The 21311-nt window shown below is 31.6% G+C and overlaps 2 protein-coding genes across 2 annotated transcripts; one reads left to right on the forward strand and one right to left on the reverse strand.

Moving 5' to 3' along the window:
* Positions 1–5722: 5722 nt before the first annotated feature.
* LOC137813361 (pentatricopeptide repeat-containing protein At5g11310, mitochondrial) lies at positions 5723–8984 on the reverse strand. The gene is made up of 2 exons (XM_068615550.1): positions 8285–8984; positions 5723–7548 (listed from the first exon to the last, which is right to left on the reverse strand). Exons 1-2 carry the CDS (start codon positions 8886–8888, stop codon positions 6332–6334), a joined length of 1821 nt encoding a protein of 606 aa, XP_068471651.1. The 5' UTR covers positions 8889–8984; the 3' UTR covers positions 5723–6331.
* A 5389-nt stretch (positions 8985–14373) lies between these two features.
* On the forward strand, positions 14374–17816 carry LOC137813364 (photosynthetic NDH subunit of subcomplex B 3, chloroplastic). Its single transcript, XM_068615556.1, has 6 exons — positions 14374–14690; positions 14847–14960; positions 15958–16011; positions 16439–16501; positions 16869–16931; positions 17444–17816. Exons 1-6 carry the CDS (start codon positions 14541–14543, stop codon positions 17477–17479), a joined length of 480 nt encoding a protein of 159 aa, XP_068471657.1. The 5' UTR covers positions 14374–14540; the 3' UTR covers positions 17480–17816.
* The last annotated feature ends 3495 nt before the right edge of the window (positions 17817–21311 follow it).

Below are 21311 nucleotides of genomic sequence, written 5' to 3' on the forward strand. Positions count from 1 at the left end.
AGGCTAAGTGAAGGTTTCTAGAGTGCCTTGGAATTATTTTCTATTGAATTTAAAGTTTTGATGTCTCCAAATCCATGAAAATTGTTTGAAGTCTAGGTTGTTGCGTGTGGGCATGGGTTATGGGTAGATTAGAATTTGTCAATCCACTCTTAACTTAATCCAAAACTAAATCAATCAAGTCCTTTCAAAAGAAAAGTGTTTTTCAAAGTAGTGAAAAACAACCTATTGATTTATCGTTTCAATCGGTTGTTTTACACTTGGTGGTTTTGCAAAGGATTTGAAAAAGCTGAAATTGGTTGACCTCACAGTCAAGGTCAATTCAATCGGTTGAATCGAGTTTTCAATTGATTGTTTTTTAAAAATCTTAACAAAATTAGTTAAGTCTGGCAAATCTATTTTCCATTATTCAAAATTGTTTTGGTCCTTGATTGAAAGTCTAAAACGGCTATTTTTTAGGCTATATAACTGGTGTTTACATCTCTAAAATATAAGAGGGATCAGATTACCAAAAAGATTAAAAAGTTTTTCAAGATTGTAAGATTGCTTTAGGCTTTGCTTTGGTTAAGAGTGGAATAGGAATTGTTGTAATCCTTTTGTATCAGGTGTGATCTTTCTTGTTCTTACTTGTATTTCATTTCATATTTGTTAAACTTATAAGGTATTGGTGTTTACAGTCAGAGGGTGTTTTGACTTGTAGTGTTTGTGTTTCAATGAGGGTGAGTGTTCTTGAAGGGTTCAAGATCACCTATTTGGTGTTTGTGTTGTGTAATATGTGGTTGATTACCTAGTGGAATACCTAGGGGTTTTTGGGAATTGGATGTAGCTCAGGTTAAGAGTGAACCAGTATAAACATTGTGTGTGAATCTCTATATACCTCACTACTTTAAAACTGTTTGATCTGTGTTTTTGTAAATTGCTGATAAAAACAATTGGTTGATTCGCATAAACAACTGATTGATTTTCTGGAATCAATTTAAAGCAATTTTGTTTCTTGGCTGATCTGATTGCTTCTTCTGTGATTCTGCATTAATCTTCATTCTTGTCCAGTATTTTCGAAAATCTTTCATCAAACAATTCACCTCCCCTCTTTGTTTAAAGCCTTTAATTCTAACATTTTCAACTTATTCTACTATTTACAAATTTATACAAGCTAAGGCAGATATTTCTTTTGTATATTTATGTGTTTGATCTTCTGCTCTTAGCTGGGAGTATGGTGGCTTGAAAGTGAAGATGGTCCTCCATCACAAGAAGTGTTAGATGACCACAATATCAATAGACAATGTTATTTGGTATACATCTCATCAATAAACGACCATATCATTTGTGACCTTAAAAGTTAATCCTTATGACATAAATATGCATCTTACAAGACAAGGAAAATAAAGGTCCATGAAGATATTATCAAAGCAATCTTTTATTAAGAAGCTTAAAGAGAACACAAAACAAAGATAAAATGAAGATACTTTTAGCCTAAATAGACACATGTGACACCAAAGGCTAGGAATAAAGAGCATAGAACTCTATGAAGAGAACTGAGAGTAGACGACTTTGTTGAAGAGGCCAAGAACAAGTGACCCAATTCAAGTAGAATAGACGCTTGATGAAAATGTTTAGTATTAGATGTATTCTTGGAATGTTGTATTGTCTAATGTCTACAATTGACTTAGAAGGAATCTCCATGAAGATTCTGAAGATTCTGACACAAGTACTAAATCATAATCAATGTGTAAAAAATTGTATTGTTAGTGATAGAAACATAAAGAGTGTGATCTAATCACTTCATCATACTACAAGTTAGAGGATGTCAACAATTATTCATCAACATTTGGAAAAGCTTTGAGTCAAAATGCTCTTATGCATGCAACCTTCAACGATTCTTTTCAAACACCTATGTAAGGAAGTACTACGATGAAAAAAAAACTAAGGTCCCAAGATATAATAAACAATCTTACGTGCATGCGAAAATGTGCGAAAAGATTTCCAATGCTACAATTAGTTAATCTTCTAAATGACAGGAAAAAAAGATCACTTAATTGTAAACTCTTCATAATTACAGAGGAGTATTCTCTAAAGTAAGGAACACGTCAATCATATTCACTTGTACATCTTATTATTGTATAGCCTGAAGAGACTATACTTTGTTCAAAGAACCCTTGTGTACTCTCATTTTGAACTTAGAGGAACTTTAAGGGGATAACTTGAAGAGATTTTGTGTAGTTATCCTGGAGAGACTTCATGTACTCAGATAGTCAGGAATAGTTTTAGATACTTATTAAGCAAGAAGTGGCAATAATAATACTTGTAACTTGTTTTATATAGTAGAACCTGTTAGAGAAAAAGTCGAACATCACATGATTTTGATTAAGGGTTAAAAACAACAAAATATAAAGCATGGTCATGATTCGTTTGTTAAAAGATTGTCTTTTGTTAAGGCAATATACGTCTAATCATTGTTAGACGGCCTAATACCCCACTAGGTGGTCTTATGAGGATAATTATGTCTATGAAGCTTTTGATGAAGCTTTTGATGATAACAAACGCTATAAGGTGAGCTAAATTTTATAACAAATTTACTTCATATGCATATTTAAATATAAATATATTAAATGATATATTGAGATTACACATGTTAGACGGTCTCTCAGAGTAAAACTCATTAGACGGTCTCACTGTGTTCAAAAGAGTTAGACAGGTCTACAATTTTAACATGTTAGACGATCTCACTATGTTAAACATGTTGGACGGTGTCTTTATGTTGAACTTCCTAGATGGTCTAAGGGGAGCTCAATTCACTTGATGATCTCAAGGAACAAAATATGTTAGATGATCCAGTCTTCTTATACATGTTAGACGGTTTGTTGTTCATCTTTGCATTAGACGATTTCGTCTTTGTTTTCGGAATAGATGATATAACACATCAGAGAGTTTTTGTACTCAATTTTTATGTTCTGAAAATGTTTACTAATGATTTTGGAATTTTTTTTAAACTCATTTTCATATCATAAATCAAAGTTTTCAGATAAACGTCCTAATTAAATTTTTCAGGAAAGTTTTCAAAGTACAAAACTAAAGTCAAGGCTCTCAAAAACTTAATATATATTCTTGATTATATTTTAATGAAATATATCTTCCAAATGAAATATATTCTATTTTAAAATATTGATATGCTTCAACCTTAAAAAGTTATGTCAGTTTGAAAGGTTTTCGAAAACACAGTTTTAATAAAGAAAGTTTTTTTTAAATAGGAGATAGATTCAATTCCAATTTGAAATTATGTTTTGATAAAATAAATCTCATATTAAGACTGGTATAATTCAACATTTTAATTTATAGTGAGAAAGAAATATTTTTAAATATTTTACCATATGGTTACAAAGTTTTCAAGTGAAGATTTTAAACTTAAATCTCTGATTCAGATTAAACATAATTGTTTCAATGTTGATTATTATTGTGAATCACATTAAAATTGTTTTCAAAAGTGGTTTCACCACTTAAGACGCGCAAAAAATATTAGAGAATTTTTTTTCTTTTGGAACGTCTAATGGAAAAATGAAGAAGCTACAATGTGAGATTTGCACAGACTTCAAGTATAGAAGAATCAAGCTCCAACATTAAAAAATATTCTAGTATAGAAGGATTTTGAAGTTCAACATTAATAGATAAACACTCAAGACGCACAATAAATCTTCATATAAGAAGTTTTCATTTAAACCGTCTAATGGCAAAAGGATGAAGTGTAGAGTGAGATTTGTGTTGTCTTTAAGTCTTACTATTAACAAGCTTCAACGATATCATTTCTGAAGATTGTATAAAGGCTTACAAGTTGAAGAAGAAAAGGAACCAAATTTAGAAAACCATTTTGTACCAAAAAAAAAAGTTTGAGCATACAAGTTCATATTTGATGCATAAAGTGTATAGTCATATGGGTTGTACACTAAACATTGTAAATCCTTCACACTGTGAAATATACCTATTAGTTTTCATTGTTCTCTCTTTAAGAGTGTTTTTAATCACATCTTCATATATCTTGATCTGAATGAAAGATTAGTATAAATTTATGTCTTGTTTTTTCATATATTTGCTTGTTAGATGCTATCCTTGTATGTTTTTTATCTGTTGCAAATTGAGTTGGGCCTCCATTCAACCCCCTTTCTGAAGTCAATTTTTCTTATATCTTTTCTCAACAACAAATAATGCAAGATGCAAGTGTTTCATCTGACAGATGATACAACATTGATGCAATCCTAGCTTGCATTGCTATGAGTCTTTTGTTTTGTATTTTGGGATTTGGAATTTAGTGAGATTTGGTGGCTAAAATGAGTGAAAGAAACTGTGAAGTATTGGTTATGGAGAATGATAATGAAGCTTAAGAGAGGTTAGGCCAACTCTTAAAAGGTTCCTTGCTAAAACACTTAAAAATAAGGTTAGCAAAGAGTGTGAGCTAAGAGACTAGTTGAGACTGAAATTTTGGCTGCAATTCAATAGTCTATTCAAACATAATTTAAAGAGGGCTATCACTTTATAGTGCTATGGGCACCCAAGGTGCAAGCTTTAACCCTAAAAACTCTCCACCCATAGAAGGACAAGTGATTGTCTCTAATTGGAGCAAATCCTCTCAAATTAGAGTTTGACAAGTGTCCTCCTCTAACTAGAGAGAATCCTCTCCATTCCCATGAAGACAAATGGCCTTTTGACATTGGTGAGAATCCTCTCCATTAAGGAGATGACATGTGGACCTTCATGTCTTCCTTGTCACTCCATGTTTTTTATTTGCACTCTAATAATTTATTTATGCACCCTAGATGGTCTAGAGTTGCATTGGGTCCAAGGAGGCCCAATTGTAACTCTAGCTAGAGTTTTTTTTTCTATTTACACCCTACTCAAATTAGCTCAATACATGACCCATGAAAATTGACCCAAAACATAGTCCAAGGAAATGACCCAAATATAAGTCCAAAATAAAGTCTATACTACTTTATACAATGTTTATAAAACTAGAGAGAAAAAATGGAAGAGCATATAACAATTAATTCTTCCTAAAATAAGGGTCTTTTGAGATTTTTTTTTTCTTTTCCTAAAATGTTTTGAGGACAGATGGATTTTCATCAAACACTATGCAATTTCTTTTTACGTAATTTCTTTTTACATTTGTTAAGCAATGTTTTTGCTTAAATGATATGTGAATAGTCTTAAGCTAACATCTTTTAGGAATATCTATATGTTTATTTTATATTGGAGGAAATATCTTAAGAAGATTCGTATAGAGTTTTTTTTATCAAATCAACGATTTCTTTCTTGAAAAGTGAGCTAAAATTGCTTGTTTTTCTAGGAGGTCAATAATAACTCTGATTTAATTTAAATTACAGCTTTTATAATCTATTTCGACATACTTTACATATTGTTTGGTTATGCCAATGACTTCAAGATGTTATTCTATGATATTACACTTTTTTATCAAAAAATGAAAAAAAGAAAGTTGTATAATTTTAAACAATTTAACCCTGAACATTAAAGAAAACAATATTCTCACTGTGCCACTTTCATATACATATGATAGATTGGTTTTGTTTTTATCTTTTAAAATCCAAATCAATAATCCTAAAGAAATTGAAGATATGTCTTTTTTATAATACAATGACCCCAATAAAAATTGGATCTAAGACTTTCTATAAATCCAAAATTCCATACACTAGATCTACATAGTGTGTTGAACATGAATGACTAAAAGAATATCCAAGACATTGAACTTCATTCTACAAAAAGTATTTTTGATGAATAAATATAATATACATTAAATAAATGCAATATCTATTATCACAATATCTTGTTGATAGAAGCTTTTGAAGTCTGATGACCTTCTGAGCAGACCCCGTGAGAGGCTGGTGGAAGCAATTGTCTGACTCAACAATTGATGACATTTTCCTGCATACAATAAAATAACCACGATTTGCGATTTCTTGAAGCGATCAGTTAGCCTTCTTATCTAGTGTGTAATTGGGATAAGTCATGTTCTTCCAAGAAACAATAATGTATGATCTGCTAGCATTCAGTTGATGCCATCTTCATTCATAAATTACCCACAATGTGGCTCAGAAGAAGCTACTTTTTGTATTACTCGTTTTGCACTTGTTAATGTAGTTATGACAGCAGGAAACCAGTTCACTGAACTCATATTAACCTTGTTGTCATGCCTCCAAATTGCATAGGGAAGTACACCAGAATGTTTTTTAACAAACGTGAATAAATGCAAACTGAATCCCATGTGTTTCAAACTGTCCATAATTGCTCCCTGCTAAGTGCTTACTGAGATCATACAAGCTTCTACTGTATTTCATTTTCCCTCAATATCCTCTATCATAGAATTTGCGCTTGAGACAGCATTTTCTGATGAATTTTTCCACTGACGAAGTTCACTTGGATCCTTACAGTCCTTCAGCATATCAGAAAATGCTTTGGCTTTCCGAATTATAGATTTTCTTCGTGTAAGAGCATCTTCTCTGTCTCCACCATAAGTATTTGGCAAGTTGTCAGAATAGGGAACCGAAGACATCAACTTACAAAGCTTTTGAGCCATTTCAGTCATACCTTGTTTCTTTAACTCAGCTTTCATTCCCTGGAAAGTGAGATACTGAGGAACTATACCCCTTCTTATCATGTCCTCAAATTCAGCAAAAGCCTCTTCCAACCTATGCATTTTGCAAAGCAAATGAATTAACATGGTACTGGTAGCCAAGTCCATGTCATATCCATTATGCCTCATTTCCTTGCTAACTTGAACTGCCAAGTCTAACTTCCCCTCTTCACATAACATCTTCACCAAAAGATGGTATGTTAACCGATCTGGGGTATAACCAGACTCAATCATCTTCCTATACAGGTTCATCCCCTCCTCAATTTTTCCACATCTTGAAAAGTACCGAAAAAAGTAGTTATAGGTAGTGGGACTTGGGATGAAACCCCTACTTATCATCATTTTAAGAATCTTACTAGCACCTGCAAGATCTGCTGCCTTACAATACCCTTTTATGAGAGAATTGTATGTTGAATCAGTAGGGCCAATTTCCAAAATATGAAATCGTTCCAACATACCCAAAGCCTCTTTGAATCTTCCAGCTTCTGCTAGTGCATCAATTATTGGGTTGTATACAATTACATTTGGTGCAATTCCTTCTTTGGTCATATCACCAACCATTTCAAGTGCTTTCTCAACACGACGCATCCGACAATATCCTTCCACAAGGGTACCATATGTCACAACACTTGGTCTCACATTCTCCTTCTTCATCTCTTCCCAAAGTCTCTCGCCCTGCTTGAGTTTCCTTGATCGAAACCATCCATTCAACATTATGTTATAAACCCGAATAGAAGGAACCCAACTTAAGTCCAACTCCTTTCTCCAAAGGAAATACTCTGATGCTTCCCTCACAGATCCTTCTTTACAAAGTGAATCCATCAATATCTCAAATAAACTCATTTCTGAGCCAGAATCCACAATTGACTTGTTATTTCTAGCAAATTCATAAGTTCTAATTGCAAGTTTGGACATACCTGATTTTTTTTTTCAAAAGGAAAAAGCATTCATCGTTAGAAAGAAACAGAACAATTTTGGACAACACTAAACACATAATTTGAGTAATGAAAATTCGTAAAACATATTGGCTAAACTACACCGTCACTTGCAGTATACCAACTTAAAATTCAACAATTTAAAAAAAAACTAAAATTTCCGATGAATTTTGACCTATTTTCCAACTATAAGAGCAACAAATAAAGAATAAAAATAGACTTTCCAGAACCAATTCCAGTACATTAAATTGGCATGAACAAATTAGCAAAGGGTTCATTAGGGTAATTACCTTTTTTTTTCAATTGAGTTTATTTGGGAAAAACATTCAGGAGGAGTACGATGAAAAAAATTCTTAGGTTCTAATCCTTTTATACTTGAAATGCATAGAAATGACACTGATAAGTCTAAGATGATTTTCATCAATGAATCCAAAGAATGTCGCCTTAACAAAATCTACATTCTAAAACTTATGTTTTACTTTTTTTCACAGCAAATTTACTTTCAAAATTAAAAATTCAAAAGTTTATAAACCCTCTTTTCAAGTCATGAAAACCAACTTCAATTAAATCCTACTTCGCAAATCCAACCCCAACCCCAAACACACACACACACACAACGCACTCAATTTGAGTTCTGAAAACTCTCAAAGCACATTGGCGAAACCGAAACTGAAATTGAACAATCGAAACCCTAAATCCAAGAACATAATCCGTTTACCTGCACGCGCATAGCGTCGAATCATGATGGCAAAGGTCCCAACAGAAACCAAGCTTTCGTTTTCCTCTTCCCCATCTCCATCGACGTTATCGAGAACGAGTTTCCACGCGGCGTCAAACTCCTTTGCCTTCGCGAGAGCATTGACGACGGCGTCAAACAGCTTCGGGCCGGGCCTGAAGCCGGGTCGGGTCTGGGCCCAGAGGAAGAGCGAGTGTAGGAGCTTGGGGGACGAGCCGAAGCGGTCGAAGAGGGCGAGAAGGAGAGCCGGGTCCGGTTCGATGGCAGAGCGGTCGAGTTTGGCGTGGAGGACCGGACCGGGCGAGACGGAAGGGTCCGTGAAGAGGTTGGAAATGAGGGAGAATGCGTTTAGGTTTGGAGAGGTAGGGTCGGGTGTAGGCTTGGGGTTGGGATGGGGAGGAGGGTTTGGGGTGGGTAGTGATGGCCATTGGATGATTGGATTTCCCGGTTCGGATAGCCATGAAGAAGAGAAGAGACGGTGTCGGGAGGGTCGGATTGAAGGGTTTAGGTTAGGAATTGGGTTTGGAACGAGAAATGAACGGAGGGAGAAGAGTGAGTAAGGGAGTTTGAGAGAACGAGAGAGCATTGAGTTGAGTTTGGAATGGAATTGTAGCGGTAACACAAAATTCGTTTCACTCTTTCTCACAATTTACACCAATTTTGCATACCAAACATCACCATTTATTTACTAATCTTTTTCTACAAACAATATATAAACAAGTTGTTTGGCAGAACATCCCAATTCAGATATAAGGAAATAACAATTATTACATTTGAGTTATAGTCTTTTTTTGAAATTTCATCACGATTTTGTCCTTAAAAGACACCTCAAATGGTTAAGGGAGGAAGGAGTATATAAACCTCGACTTCTAAGCGATGTGTGACTATTATGCATACCAGAATAGAATGAGAGTTAAATTGTGATTTTAATTTGTTTTTCTTTGAAATCTTTTCTTTTACTTTAAAATGATATATAAGATAATAAGGAACATTTTAAGAAAAAAGGGGTACTAAAGAGACACTAATAGATGTTATAGTTGTAGAAACTAATTGAAGAAAATAACAGAAGACAAAAGGTTGTAGAAACTAATTAAACGTAATTGCACAAAATTGTAAATTGCAAAACTGCTAAATTGATCTTATTCATTTTGATTTACTTCAATAATATATATAATAAAATTACTGGAAGCTAACAGCCTTGTAAACTGACCATTAATGCAATAATAACGGTAGTTTAAGGGTAATAAAATCAGAATTAATAATCAACATCCTCCCTTAATTTTGATTTGGGACAACTTTCATGCCCAACAAATGTCTTAACTTGATGAAAGCATTGATCTTTAATGGCTTAGTGAAAATATTTGCAATCTGATCTTCTGATCTGCATTGTTCCATTTTGATCATGTTCTTCCCAACTTGATCTCGCAGAAAGTGATATCGAATATCAATGTGTTTACTTCTTTGATGAAAAACTGGATTCTTTGCAAGATTAATTGCAGAGACATTGTCAACATAAATCTTAATTGGAACATCTAGATTAAAAAAAACAATTTGAGTCATGATATTGTTTTTCTCAATCGCCATCAATTCTTCATTCATAGCTTCTTGCCATTTGGGTGTTGAATGGCATCTGCAAGTCTCACGGGTTCTGAATCTGCAAGAAAAGCAAAGTGAACCAAATCTCCATTGTCATCAACTTCATCAAGATTTACTTCGCAATCTTGAAGGTGTACAGGTTGTCGTTGTTGCCTTCTTGGTCGCTCCATCATAGTTGCAATTGGAGCTGCAACTTCAGGTTGAATTACAGCTTCAGGTTGAATTGCAGGTGCTTCAGGTTGAACTGCAGGTGCTTCAAGAGTGACTCCATCTTCCACATCATCGTTCAAAACGTAAATATATCGTCTTTTTTAATCCATTTCAGTTGTTGCATTCCATTGTCATTCCTCATCTTCGGCAAATGTAACATCACGACTGATAACCACCTTCTTTGTCATTGGATTGTACAGTTTGTATCCCCATGCTTATATCCAATGAAAATGTTCTTCATTACCTTATCATCCAACTTCGATCTTGTTGCCTTAGGGACATGAGCATAAGTAATTGACCCAAATACCTTCAAGTGTTGCACATTGGGTTTGAATCCGCTCCATGCCTCAATCGGAGTTGTGTTAGGAACACTCTGAGTGGGTGATTTGTTTATCAAATATACCGCACATGTTACGGCCTCAGCCCAAAAATAATTTGGCATACCTTTCGCTTTAAGCATGCTCTTCACCATGTCCATGATTGTTCTATTCTTTCTCTCGGCAACTCCGTTGTGTTGAGGTATGTAGGGACATGTTATGTTATGTTATGTTGCAATCCAAGTTCTTCACAGTGCCTCTTGAACTCATTAGATTTGTACTCACCTCCTCCATCACTACGCACCATCTTAATTTGTCTGTCACTCTATCTTTCAACAACTGCTTTAAATATTTTAAAGCAGTGGAATACCTCATCCTTGCTTTTTCAATAGATAAATCCAGGTTTTCCTTGAAAAACCATCAATAAAGGTTAAAAAATACTTATTACCTCCAATTGATGATATGTTCATCGGGCCACAAACATTTGTATGAACAAGCTTCAAAGGAAATTTTGCACGCCAAGGCTCCTTAACGAATGGTATCCTATGATTCTTTCCAAAAATGCAAGCCTCACACAATTGATCAGGGTGAATATGGGGTAAACCATTCACTAAATTTCGTTTGGAGAGATTTTCCACACTTTGAAAATTTAAGTGCCCAAAGCGTAAATGCCATAACCACGATTCATTATTCACTATTGCATTCAAGCACTTGAAATCACCCATATGAATATCTATTGGAAACATGCGGTTTTTTGATAAAAAGGTTTTAAGAATCAAATTACCTTTTTTATCAAAAATTGAGAATTTATTTTCAACTATGTGCATCACGTAACCCTTCTCGGCCAGTTGTCCCATACTCAACAGATTACCTTTTCATATCAGGTACATAGAAAACATCATAGATGTACCTGTGATCACCATTCTTCAATGTGATAAGAATTCGCCCTTTTCCAGTCACCGGAACGAACTTGCCATCACCGAATTTCACTTTTGTGCGAAATGAGTCATCCAAATCTGCAAACAACTCTCCTTCTGACAACACATATGATTTGTGCAACCTGTATCCAAATACCAAGTCTGATTGTTTGGGGTTTCATTTGATGTGGCTGCCATTAGTATTGCATGATCCTCTTTATTTTGTATGTGATTACTGTCTTCTTGAGCACAATTGGCAGCATGATTATCACCTTTTGATTTGCACTCATTTGTATAATGGTCACATTTATGGCAGTTATAACATTCCACATTTGATTTATTATAAATGTCTCCTCGTCCTCCACGACCATGTTCTCCGCACCAAGAGTTATTTGAACATGGAATGTGATTGAAACCAGTGTTGTTTTGCTCAGCGCCTCCATGATTCTGGCCACCACGACCTTTGCTGGAATAACTACCACCATGTCCCCGTCCTCTACCTCGTGAACTACCGTGTTTATGATAGGAGCTACCAATTGAGGCTTGTGCTTGTAAAGCCTGTTCAATTGGTTTTTCAATATTATTTTCATTCATCCGCTGCTCATGCGCTCGTAGGGAACCAGACAATAACCTGTCATTTTTTAAATGTCATTGGCCTCTTCAATTGCAGCAACAACATGTTCAAATCTGGGAGTTAAAGATCTCAAAAAAATTTCCACCTTTGCCTGCTCCAAATGTGTTTCACCATTGGTCTTCATCTGATTTTTCAACACAAGAACTTTATTTATATAGACATCAACAGTCTCTGTGGTTTCCATTTGCAACAGTTCATATTAGCGTCTTAGGGTTTGAAGACACACCCTCTTGATCTTGTCATCACCTTTATAATTAGTTGACAAAATGGTCTAAGCCTCACTTGCAGTTGTTGCTCCTTCTATCTGTTCAAACGTCTCGTCATTCATCCCTTGATGGATGAGATACAAAGCCTTATTGTCCTTCTTCTTCTAATCACGATGTGCTACTCATTGCGCCTTAGTTGCATTAGCAGTTAATGCAGACACTCCACTCTCAACGACATCCCAACTCATGATAATCAAACAAAACTCTCATTTGCACACACCATCTATTGTAATTTTTTCCATCAAGGATAGGGACTGATAATTGGGTAGAGTTCATGATAACAGACTAGCTCTTAATACCAATTGTAGGAACTAATTGAAAAAAATAACAGAAGGAAAAATGTTGTAGAAATTAATTGAACGTAATTACACAAAATTGCAAAACTGTTGAACTGATCTTATTCATTTTGATTTACTTCAAGAATATATATAATAAAATTACAATTACTGTAAGCTATAAACTATGAATACTAACAGTAATGTAAACTGACAATTAATGCAATAATAACGGTAAAATAGTTTAAGGATAATAAAATCAGAATTAACAATAATAAAATATGAATTAATAACCAACAATAATAGTGAAACTAAGTTTAATTAATTAAACATCAAATTGTTATTTTTTTAATGCTTCTCTAAGTAGCTCCCTAGGTAATTTTAAGTCTCTTTAAACTTTTACACTATCCAAAGATAAAATAAAGTATTATAATTCAAAGCATTTTAAGTAAATGAATACAAAGGTTAAACTTAAACTTGTAACAGTCAAAGAAAGACTATTACTTTTTTATGAATATACTTTGTTTCAAAGATCATTAATATACGTGTTTTCTTGTAGTAAAGTTTTCAAATAGTAGTTGTCGAAAGACGTTGATGGTCTTACTTGAGAGATAGTATTGTCTCCTTTTGATGATGATTGAGAAGATTGTCATTAGCATTAAATTCCATTAGTAAAAAAATTAAAGACCTTATTTCAATGATAAAGATATAAATAAATTTGTTGCAAAATATTAAAACATTTAAGGTTTTAACTTTAGTCGATACATTGTTATGCATTGTGATACATGATATATTTTCCTTCAATCAATGTTTTAACTTTAGTTGCAAAATATTAAACATCTAAGGTTTTAACTTTAGACCTTATTTCAATGATGCAATATAAACTTTATTCGATACATGGTTTTAACCTCTTTCCAACACATTTAATCAATAAAAATTCTATTTTAAATCACAAAAAAAAACTTAGAAAAACTATTATATGCTAATTTTAATTTTAATTAAAAAAAGTAAAAGTTATTATTGATTTGATTGGGTTTTATAAAATTTTCAAATCACAAATTCAATATACAAATTGTTACGTAACTAAACAAAGAGACAACGACACACATCATCGAATTACTGTGATTCTGCGGTCAAGGAGGTATTAACACATAGGATCAAATCTATTGAAGGTCGAACACAGGTCGGTCACTTAAAGATAATTCTTGTTTAAGACAACCGATTAACCATAACACACGTGTACGAAACCCTCCCTTAATCATAAGATTAATTCAGTAAGTTGTGTCAAACACTAACCCATCTGCACAGGTATCCTGTAAATACACGTCCAAGGATGAGACAAAGATACGTATTTAATAACAATTAATACTTCAACCACAGTATACCAAACCATAACTTGAACATCTCAGTACCTTTTACAATTATTTAACCTCTAATCAAGACTAAGAATCGAGTCAAAGATGGAAACCACCAACAATTATTCAAGGAGACGATTTATTTTAGGTATCATGTAAAAACATGTCCAAGGATGAGACAAAGATATGTATTTAATAACAATTAATACTTCAACCACATTATACCGAACAATAACTTGAACATCTCAATACCTTTTACAATTATTTAATCTCTAATCAAGACTAAAAGTTGAGTCAAAGATGGACACCAACAACAATTATTCAAGGAGACGACTTATTACCCGTCTATGTAAGAACACAAACCAATAAACACCCTTGTTAAAAATTTATAATACTTTGCTTTTGTGAAAAAATAAAAAAACTATTTTCTTTGTGGTAAGCAAACAAAAATAAAATTCTGAATAATCATCTACTTAACACATGAAATTCATATACATACACACTTATTTAAGAACGAGCGAGTTCTAGAGCATCACATATAAATACAAAACGTAGCATAGAGTAAGAAATCACACACACACAAACACCACTTCATTGGCCATTGCACTTTACATCACAAAAACAGAGAGAAGTCGTGTTTGCGCGAACCATCAATAACAGAAAACAGAATGGCCTCCATGAATTTATTCACCACCATTCCCCTCACCGCCGACGGCCGGAATCCAACCGCCTATTTTCCCCGGAGGCGGACCAACTCCGTCGCTCTCGCCGCCACTTCGCAGGAATCTCCTCCGGAAATAGAGCTGGAGTTCATCGCGGTATCGTTCAGTTAATCCCATTTCTACCTAACTTCAATTTAATTAAAAAAATTGGATGTGTGTTCTCTCCTTGTTCTAAATAATTTAGCATATGCGAATAGAGTTAGTTAGGGTTAGTGAATTCGGAATGAAAAATGTGGAAATGGTTTGTTGCAGCCGAAAGCGGAGAGTGAGGGGAGGTATGCGGTGGAGAAAGCAAAAGCGATAAGCGGAGAGAAGCTGTTGAGGAACATCATGTCCGATAACAAGATCGAGCTTTACGCCACCTATGTATGTCTCATACCACATGATTTTCAATCCACCACAACCACTATCTCCTTTTGCACCACATTTTCAATGCCTATAAAATTTGATTACTCATACTATAGTTATATAAAAGGCATTTTAAACATTTAATCAAACAAAAAATTACCATTTTAATGTGTATATATATATATATATATATTATTTTAGTTTTAAAATATCTCTAGTATAGAAACTTGACCAGAATATTAAATTTAAAATCTAAATCTTGTAAAAAATATTAAATTAATTTTAAATTATAAGAAACAAAGTACTATTAAAATGTGAGTTTTATAGTTAAAGTAAAATTTGGAAGAATCTTAAAATGTGACTAACATAAAATAAAACTTGATGAGCGAGTGTCTAAATTCATAAGATTTAAAAGAAATTAAATTAATTTGTAAAAGTGCTGGAATAAATTATTTTTATATATAGAGAGTGAGATAAATTTTTTATTACAATGGCACCAATTGAATGATCACATTTATATATATTATTACATGTTAAGAAAAGAAATGTTCTTCAAAGAATTCAAGATGTGCTGTGTAGAAAAAGTGGTTCTTATAATAAATATTTTCAAAGACTGAGGTAGACGACTAAAGTAAAATTTTCTGACTAACGTTGTTTTGATTTTTTGTGTAAACTCATTATTAAATGACAACGTGTCATTTAACTAAACTTATAATATTAAATTAAACTTAAATTTTGTTATAAAAATAGGTAAATAATTAAAGTAAAATAATTTATTAAAAATATATCATATAATGTTATCAATGTATTTTTGTTATTATTTTTAATAAAAAAATCTTTCATATATTAATTTATTATCCATTGTTTTTAGAACATCTTTAAAAGAAATAAGAAACGTAAATTTAAAACTCAAACCTAATATGAATTAAATCAAATTCAAAATTAGCAAATATGATTAAGTACTTATTTAAATAAAATTTATGTAGCTGTTAAATTTTAACTTCATGAAGAGCAGGGGAAACTGATGAATTGTGGAGGAGGTGGTAGCTGTGGAACTTGCATCGTAGAGGTAAAAACTTTGGTTGTTGTCATGATAACAAGTTCCTATCTTCGCTTTCATTATTCATTGCTTTATAAGATATGTTTTCCCTTTTTTTCTGTCAAATCGGAAGATGTTTGTGAACAACTTATAAGATCTGTTTTGCTGATAAAAATAAAACCCCTTATAAGATGTTTTTTAAACAATGTGTAAATTGTCTGATTTATTAATCATGTAATTGAAAATTAACTTTCTCAATTCTGTAGACAGTGTTAACTTTTAACTAAATAGTTCTATGTTGTGTTGGTCAATGAGTTGGCATAACATTTACGAAGTATGAACCTTCTCTCTTTTTCGAGTTTTTCAAGAGACATGTATAGTTCAAGGTTTTTTACAAGGTATATACTGCATACTCATTAATCTCTAATTGCAAGTAATATTGATTCTTTTGTTGCAGATTATTGAAGGAAAAGATCTTTTAAATGAAAGAACCAATACTGAACTCAGATATCTTAAGAAGGCATGTTTCCTCTCCCTCTCAAAGTCACCACACAAGAACGTTTTGTTCAAGTCATGGTTCAATTTTAACTGGTTAAATTTATAGTTGAATTGAATAATATTAGAAGGAATGTAAGGTTTAACTGATTGGAAATCTCCTATCCTAAGTCAGTGTAGAAATTTCATATTCTGAGAAAGTAATTTGATATTAGGTCATTGAATTGAATGCACTTCCATCTTATCCAATGGAACAGACTGGTGATTTATAACCCCTTTTATACTGTAATACAAATTTCTTAGAAAGGTCATCTTACTCTTTGAGGGTGATATGATGGTAAGTTTTGAATTTTCTGGATCTTCTAATTCTAAGCTTTGGCCATTTTCAACAGAAACCTGAATCTTGGAGGCTGGCTTGTCAAACTATTGTTGGAAACAAAGAAAACTCTGGCAAGGTAGGTGTGTCTTTCAAAATCAAGGTTCACTTTACATATCTATTTTTTGTTTTGTTTTTTCTCTGCTACAATTAGGTGTTCTGTGTAGCGAGAGTGGTATCACGAGTGTAAGAGAACAGCATATACCATGATCATGATCTACATATTGGATATTTTAATTAAAAGTTATTTGATTTTATAATAATTTAATCTGATTGAGTGCCATATTTCATAAAGTTTCAATATCTGCTATTCCAATTCACTACAAGCACCATTCAAATGTCTATTCCTATATGAAGTCTACAATAGGACCCTCAATGAGAAAGACAACAGTAGAAAATATGCATATGCTAGTCTCTTTCACCTTAAAGTAAACGAAATTTAATAGAGTGGGGAATCTTTATCTTTTTGTATAGATGTCTTAAAGAATGAGACATAAAAATATTGAGTGATTACTTTCAAAATTAAGATTTAGTTTCCTTCATGTGCAATAGATCTAGTGGATTAATATATTTACTATGATGGCCTTTTAGGTTGTTGTTCAAAGGATTCCTCAGTGGAAGAAGTAATAGACCATAGCAAGCAGGATTTCCATGTGTTCCTCCTCGATTTAACAGGGTTAGAAGCACAGTACAAATCAGTGAAGCTTGCATCATAAATTCATGAAAAACTTTTGGTTTGATTCTTAATGTAAACTTGCAGATATCTATAATGTATAATTTCCCTTCATGTCTTTTAATGCTTGCCACTTAGTTTGAATTCTTTAGGTTAGTGTACAAACCTTGCTGTACAATAGCACTGTATGCTTTATCCAAAACAACGAGCCATGTGCAGAATATTTTCAAAGAATATTGCAGAAAAGTGAAAAAAACACCAGCCAGAACAATTTTGAACTTTGCAAACAAACTAAGATTCGTTATATATTATGAAATATTTTTGTCTCTTTATTACTTTGTTGTATAATCAGAGTTTACGACACTAATCGTTTTGAGTAAAAAAAAGGAGATAAATTATGATAGATAGAAGTTACAGAGGATAAGAATTATAGTACAATTCTTCTATTCATAATGTTTCTTTATTTTGTCATCTTTCAATAAGCCAAGTTATACCTGTACTATTTTATTCTTCCCTAATATTAATATTTTTCATTCTCTACATTTATTATAGAGCACTTTTTTTTCTTTTTGTAGCATTTTATTTTTGAAAAAGAGGTAATGTTAATAAAAAGATAAAAAAATATAATGAGACAGGAGATAGATCCTTCAAAAATGGTCGTAGAGTAAAATTTATTGAGTCATGACCTTTTTGTTAATTTTTTTATAATAGGATCTATGATAATTAAGGTAAATTTAAAATAAGCATGCATACAGAATGAATAGTGATATTTTATCTAACACTTTTTACTTAAAAGAGCATATCACTTCAAATGTTACAATTTGATTATAATCTACCTAGTACATAATCTTTATTATAGATTGATATCACCTATAATATTATATAATAGGTATAAATATAAATACTTTTAATACTTAATATAAAACACTTCTATATAATAATACATACCAATAAAAGTAATTAATTCAGTTTATTTTATGAAATTTTCAAAGCAATGTTACTAGTGTATCTAATTTGCTCTCATTATTAATGAATTCTAGAACTCTCTTCTCATTATTATCTGTTGATAAAAAAAAAACACATGCTCATAATATTTAATAGGGGCAAAGAAGAAAAATAAAATTGAACCCTTCATAGAAATTTAAACAATGTCTTATAAAAGAATCATTGATCTCTTTTAAACTACATCCTATATTAAGGACTTGAAAGATTTTTTTTTTCTCATTAATGTTCTCTCTTTGTTTTACTCTTGTTGATATTGATTCATTTACAAAGTAAAGAAGTAATATTTACACATAAATTTTGCACATATTTTTTCTATTATTTTACTTGTTCCTTTTTTTTATTGTTTTTCCTTTACTTCTCTTAGTATTAAAACAATTGTGAGTTGTTGATCGATTCCAAAATCTCCTACCTAATGATTCATTTTAATGTGTCTTCATACCTAGATTAATAAAACAACCTTATTCTATTTGTTACTCTTGCATGCAATTGAAGTTGAACACAAATTTAGTTTCAATGGTTATTATCTTTGTCAAAGACTTCTATTATATTCTTAGTACTCCTTTGAATCTTTCTCAATGTTAATGCAAAGTTAGTGTTTCTTATGACTTAAAACCATTTACATATATAGTTATTAGTTATCATATGAACCAGTCATAACAAGAAACTTTTGTTGCTTATATTTTAATATAAATAAATGCATATGATTGTAACAAAAAACCAAGCAGAAAAGTGAAAACAATCCTTAGTTTTGTTCTTTTCCTAATAGCAGAAAAGAAATGAAAGAAAAGGAGAAGAGAAAGAAAGGAGAGAAAAGGATAAAGAAAATTATGAATATTTTTTTACTCTTATCTTAACTCTTTAGTTTTTTTGTAAAAATTATCCTAAAGGAAGTAGATTATAAGCTTTCAAATCCGTAACACTATAGAGAGAATAACATAATAACTTATATTATCTAAACCTTATGATTTAATTTTTGGCACAATGAGCTAATAAAAAATATACTTGTGGATTGCATGTTGCTTTTGGTATGTAATATTATTTTATGAGGTGATGTCAAAGTACTTTATACTTGAAAAAATAAAAATAAAATAAAATATATATATATATATATATATATATAGTGTGGACTTGAATGATCATGATTAAACACTCATCATTGCGTGTTGTTGATGATGAAAATAAGTTTTGTAGACATGAAAAACATATGTTGAAAATGTTACTCTAATGTGCCTAATCTTTATTGCTTGATTATTTTATTAATAGAGCTCACAGTGAAAGTTTAGTAATAAATAAACATTTATTTTGAAGTTATAGGTGAATTGAGCAAAAGATGAATAAATTTAGAGTTTCTATTTTTTATTTAAAAATTATATTAATTTTTCATTATTTGGAGTTGATAGAATTAGTTATAAAAAATTTTATTAGTTTTTTAATTTTGGCATTATTTAATGTTTTCTATGGATTGCAACTTAATCTCCTAAAATTAGTTTATTTCATGTTTTTGTTGTAGTATAAGATATTTATCTTTCAATGATTCAAAACTTTATATAAAAAAAAATTTGTTTGTTTAAATTATTTTAAATTTGATTTGACCTAAAATTCAAGATTAAATTCTCTCCAAAATAAAAACACACTCGAAAGTCAAGAGGAGGTTTGATATTATATTGTGAATTACCTTATTAGATAACTTGTTGAATAAACCTTAGTAGTCATTGAATAGTCTCAACCTCATAGTATAGTATGAAACTAAGAATTTGTTGATTTTTGTAATTAATTTTGAGTCACATTTTGACGAAATGTATTATTTTTTAGAGAGAAAAATCATTCTAAGTCATTCTTAAAAAAATTATTCTTATTTTTAAATTATTATTTTAAGATAATGATTTTTTCTGAAATTATGAATCAATCTTGATTAGTGTGTGATCTTCCTATTACATTTCCTTTCACATTTTCCTTCTTTTGTCCATTTTATTGAATTTGTAAAATAGTAATTGTTTTTCCCAATTTATAATTAGACATTCATCAAGTTCTTCTATATTAGTTTATCTCAAATTAATCTTTTAAGTAATGCATCAACTAATTTTAATTTATGGATTTTTTTTTCTATTTAAAGTTTTTGTGAAACATTTCCTTGAGTATGATGGAGAAAATAGTAAATAGTGTAGCACATAGGTCAAAGTAGAGAGTTCTACCAAATGTTAGTGAAGAACAGCTGTTGTATTGACTGTGATTTATTTTGCTTAGTGGCTTTGCCAAACTTTGAAACTTGGTTGTTCTACCTGCCATTGAATAGGTTTCTTCATTCTCTTCATAAGCAACTTCAATTACACTCTTCTACTCTCTTCAAACTTCACTTTTTAAGTGATTTTTATTATTATTTAGTAATTTTAAGATAATGCACATTATACCAATAAATAGTAATACTTTTTTTTTAATAATTCACAACCAAACCAAACACCTTTTTTGAAAACTAGAACTAAATTTTCTCATGTTTACAAGTAACAAAAACACATCAAATCCTATTTTGATTTGGAGATTGAATTATTGAAGAAAAAAGTGAAACATTCACATGACATATGCTAAGGGTACTCTTTTTTTCTCCTCTTTTTTTTTGTGTATTGTGGAAATATAGTTGTGGTCTTCTAGACCCTATAGTTGAAGCTCCCAAATTTAGAATTGCTTTTGAAATTTAAATGTTGGGTTGTGACTTAAGTGTTTGAGTCTTGAAAGAAAAAGAAAATAAAAATATCCAAGATTGGTTGTACTCAACAACTAGATAGA

This window comes from Phaseolus vulgaris, chromosome 1 (genome assembly GCF_000499845.2).
Source record: "Phaseolus vulgaris cultivar G19833 chromosome 1, P. vulgaris v2.0, whole genome shotgun sequence".
Taxonomy (NCBI): Eukaryota; Viridiplantae; Streptophyta; class Magnoliopsida; order Fabales; family Fabaceae; genus Phaseolus; species Phaseolus vulgaris.

What these genes read in the sequence shown, in the direction of transcription:
- LOC137813361 (XM_068615550.1), bottom strand. Translation starts at nt 8,888, where the DNA reads ATGCTCTCTCGTTCTCTCAAACTCCCTTACTCACTCTTCTCCCTCCGT. An exon ending in TCGACGCTATGCGCGTGCAG is followed by an intron (nt 7,549 to 8,284) that starts GTAAACGGATTA and finishes AAAAAAAATCAG; the next exon opens with GTATGTCCAAACTTGCAATT.
- LOC137813364 (XM_068615556.1), top strand. Translation starts at nt 14,541, where the DNA reads ATGGCCTCCATGAATTTATTCACCACCATTCCCCTCACCGCCGACGGC. An exon ending in TCGAGCTTTACGCCACCTAT is followed by an intron (nt 14,961 to 15,957) that starts GTATGTCTCATA and finishes CATGAAGAGCAG; the next exon opens with GGGAAACTGATGAATTGTGG. An exon ending in ACAAAGAAAACTCTGGCAAG is followed by an intron (nt 16,932 to 17,443) that starts GTAGGTGTGTCT and finishes ATGGCCTTTTAG; the next exon opens with GTTGTTGTTCAAAGGATTCC.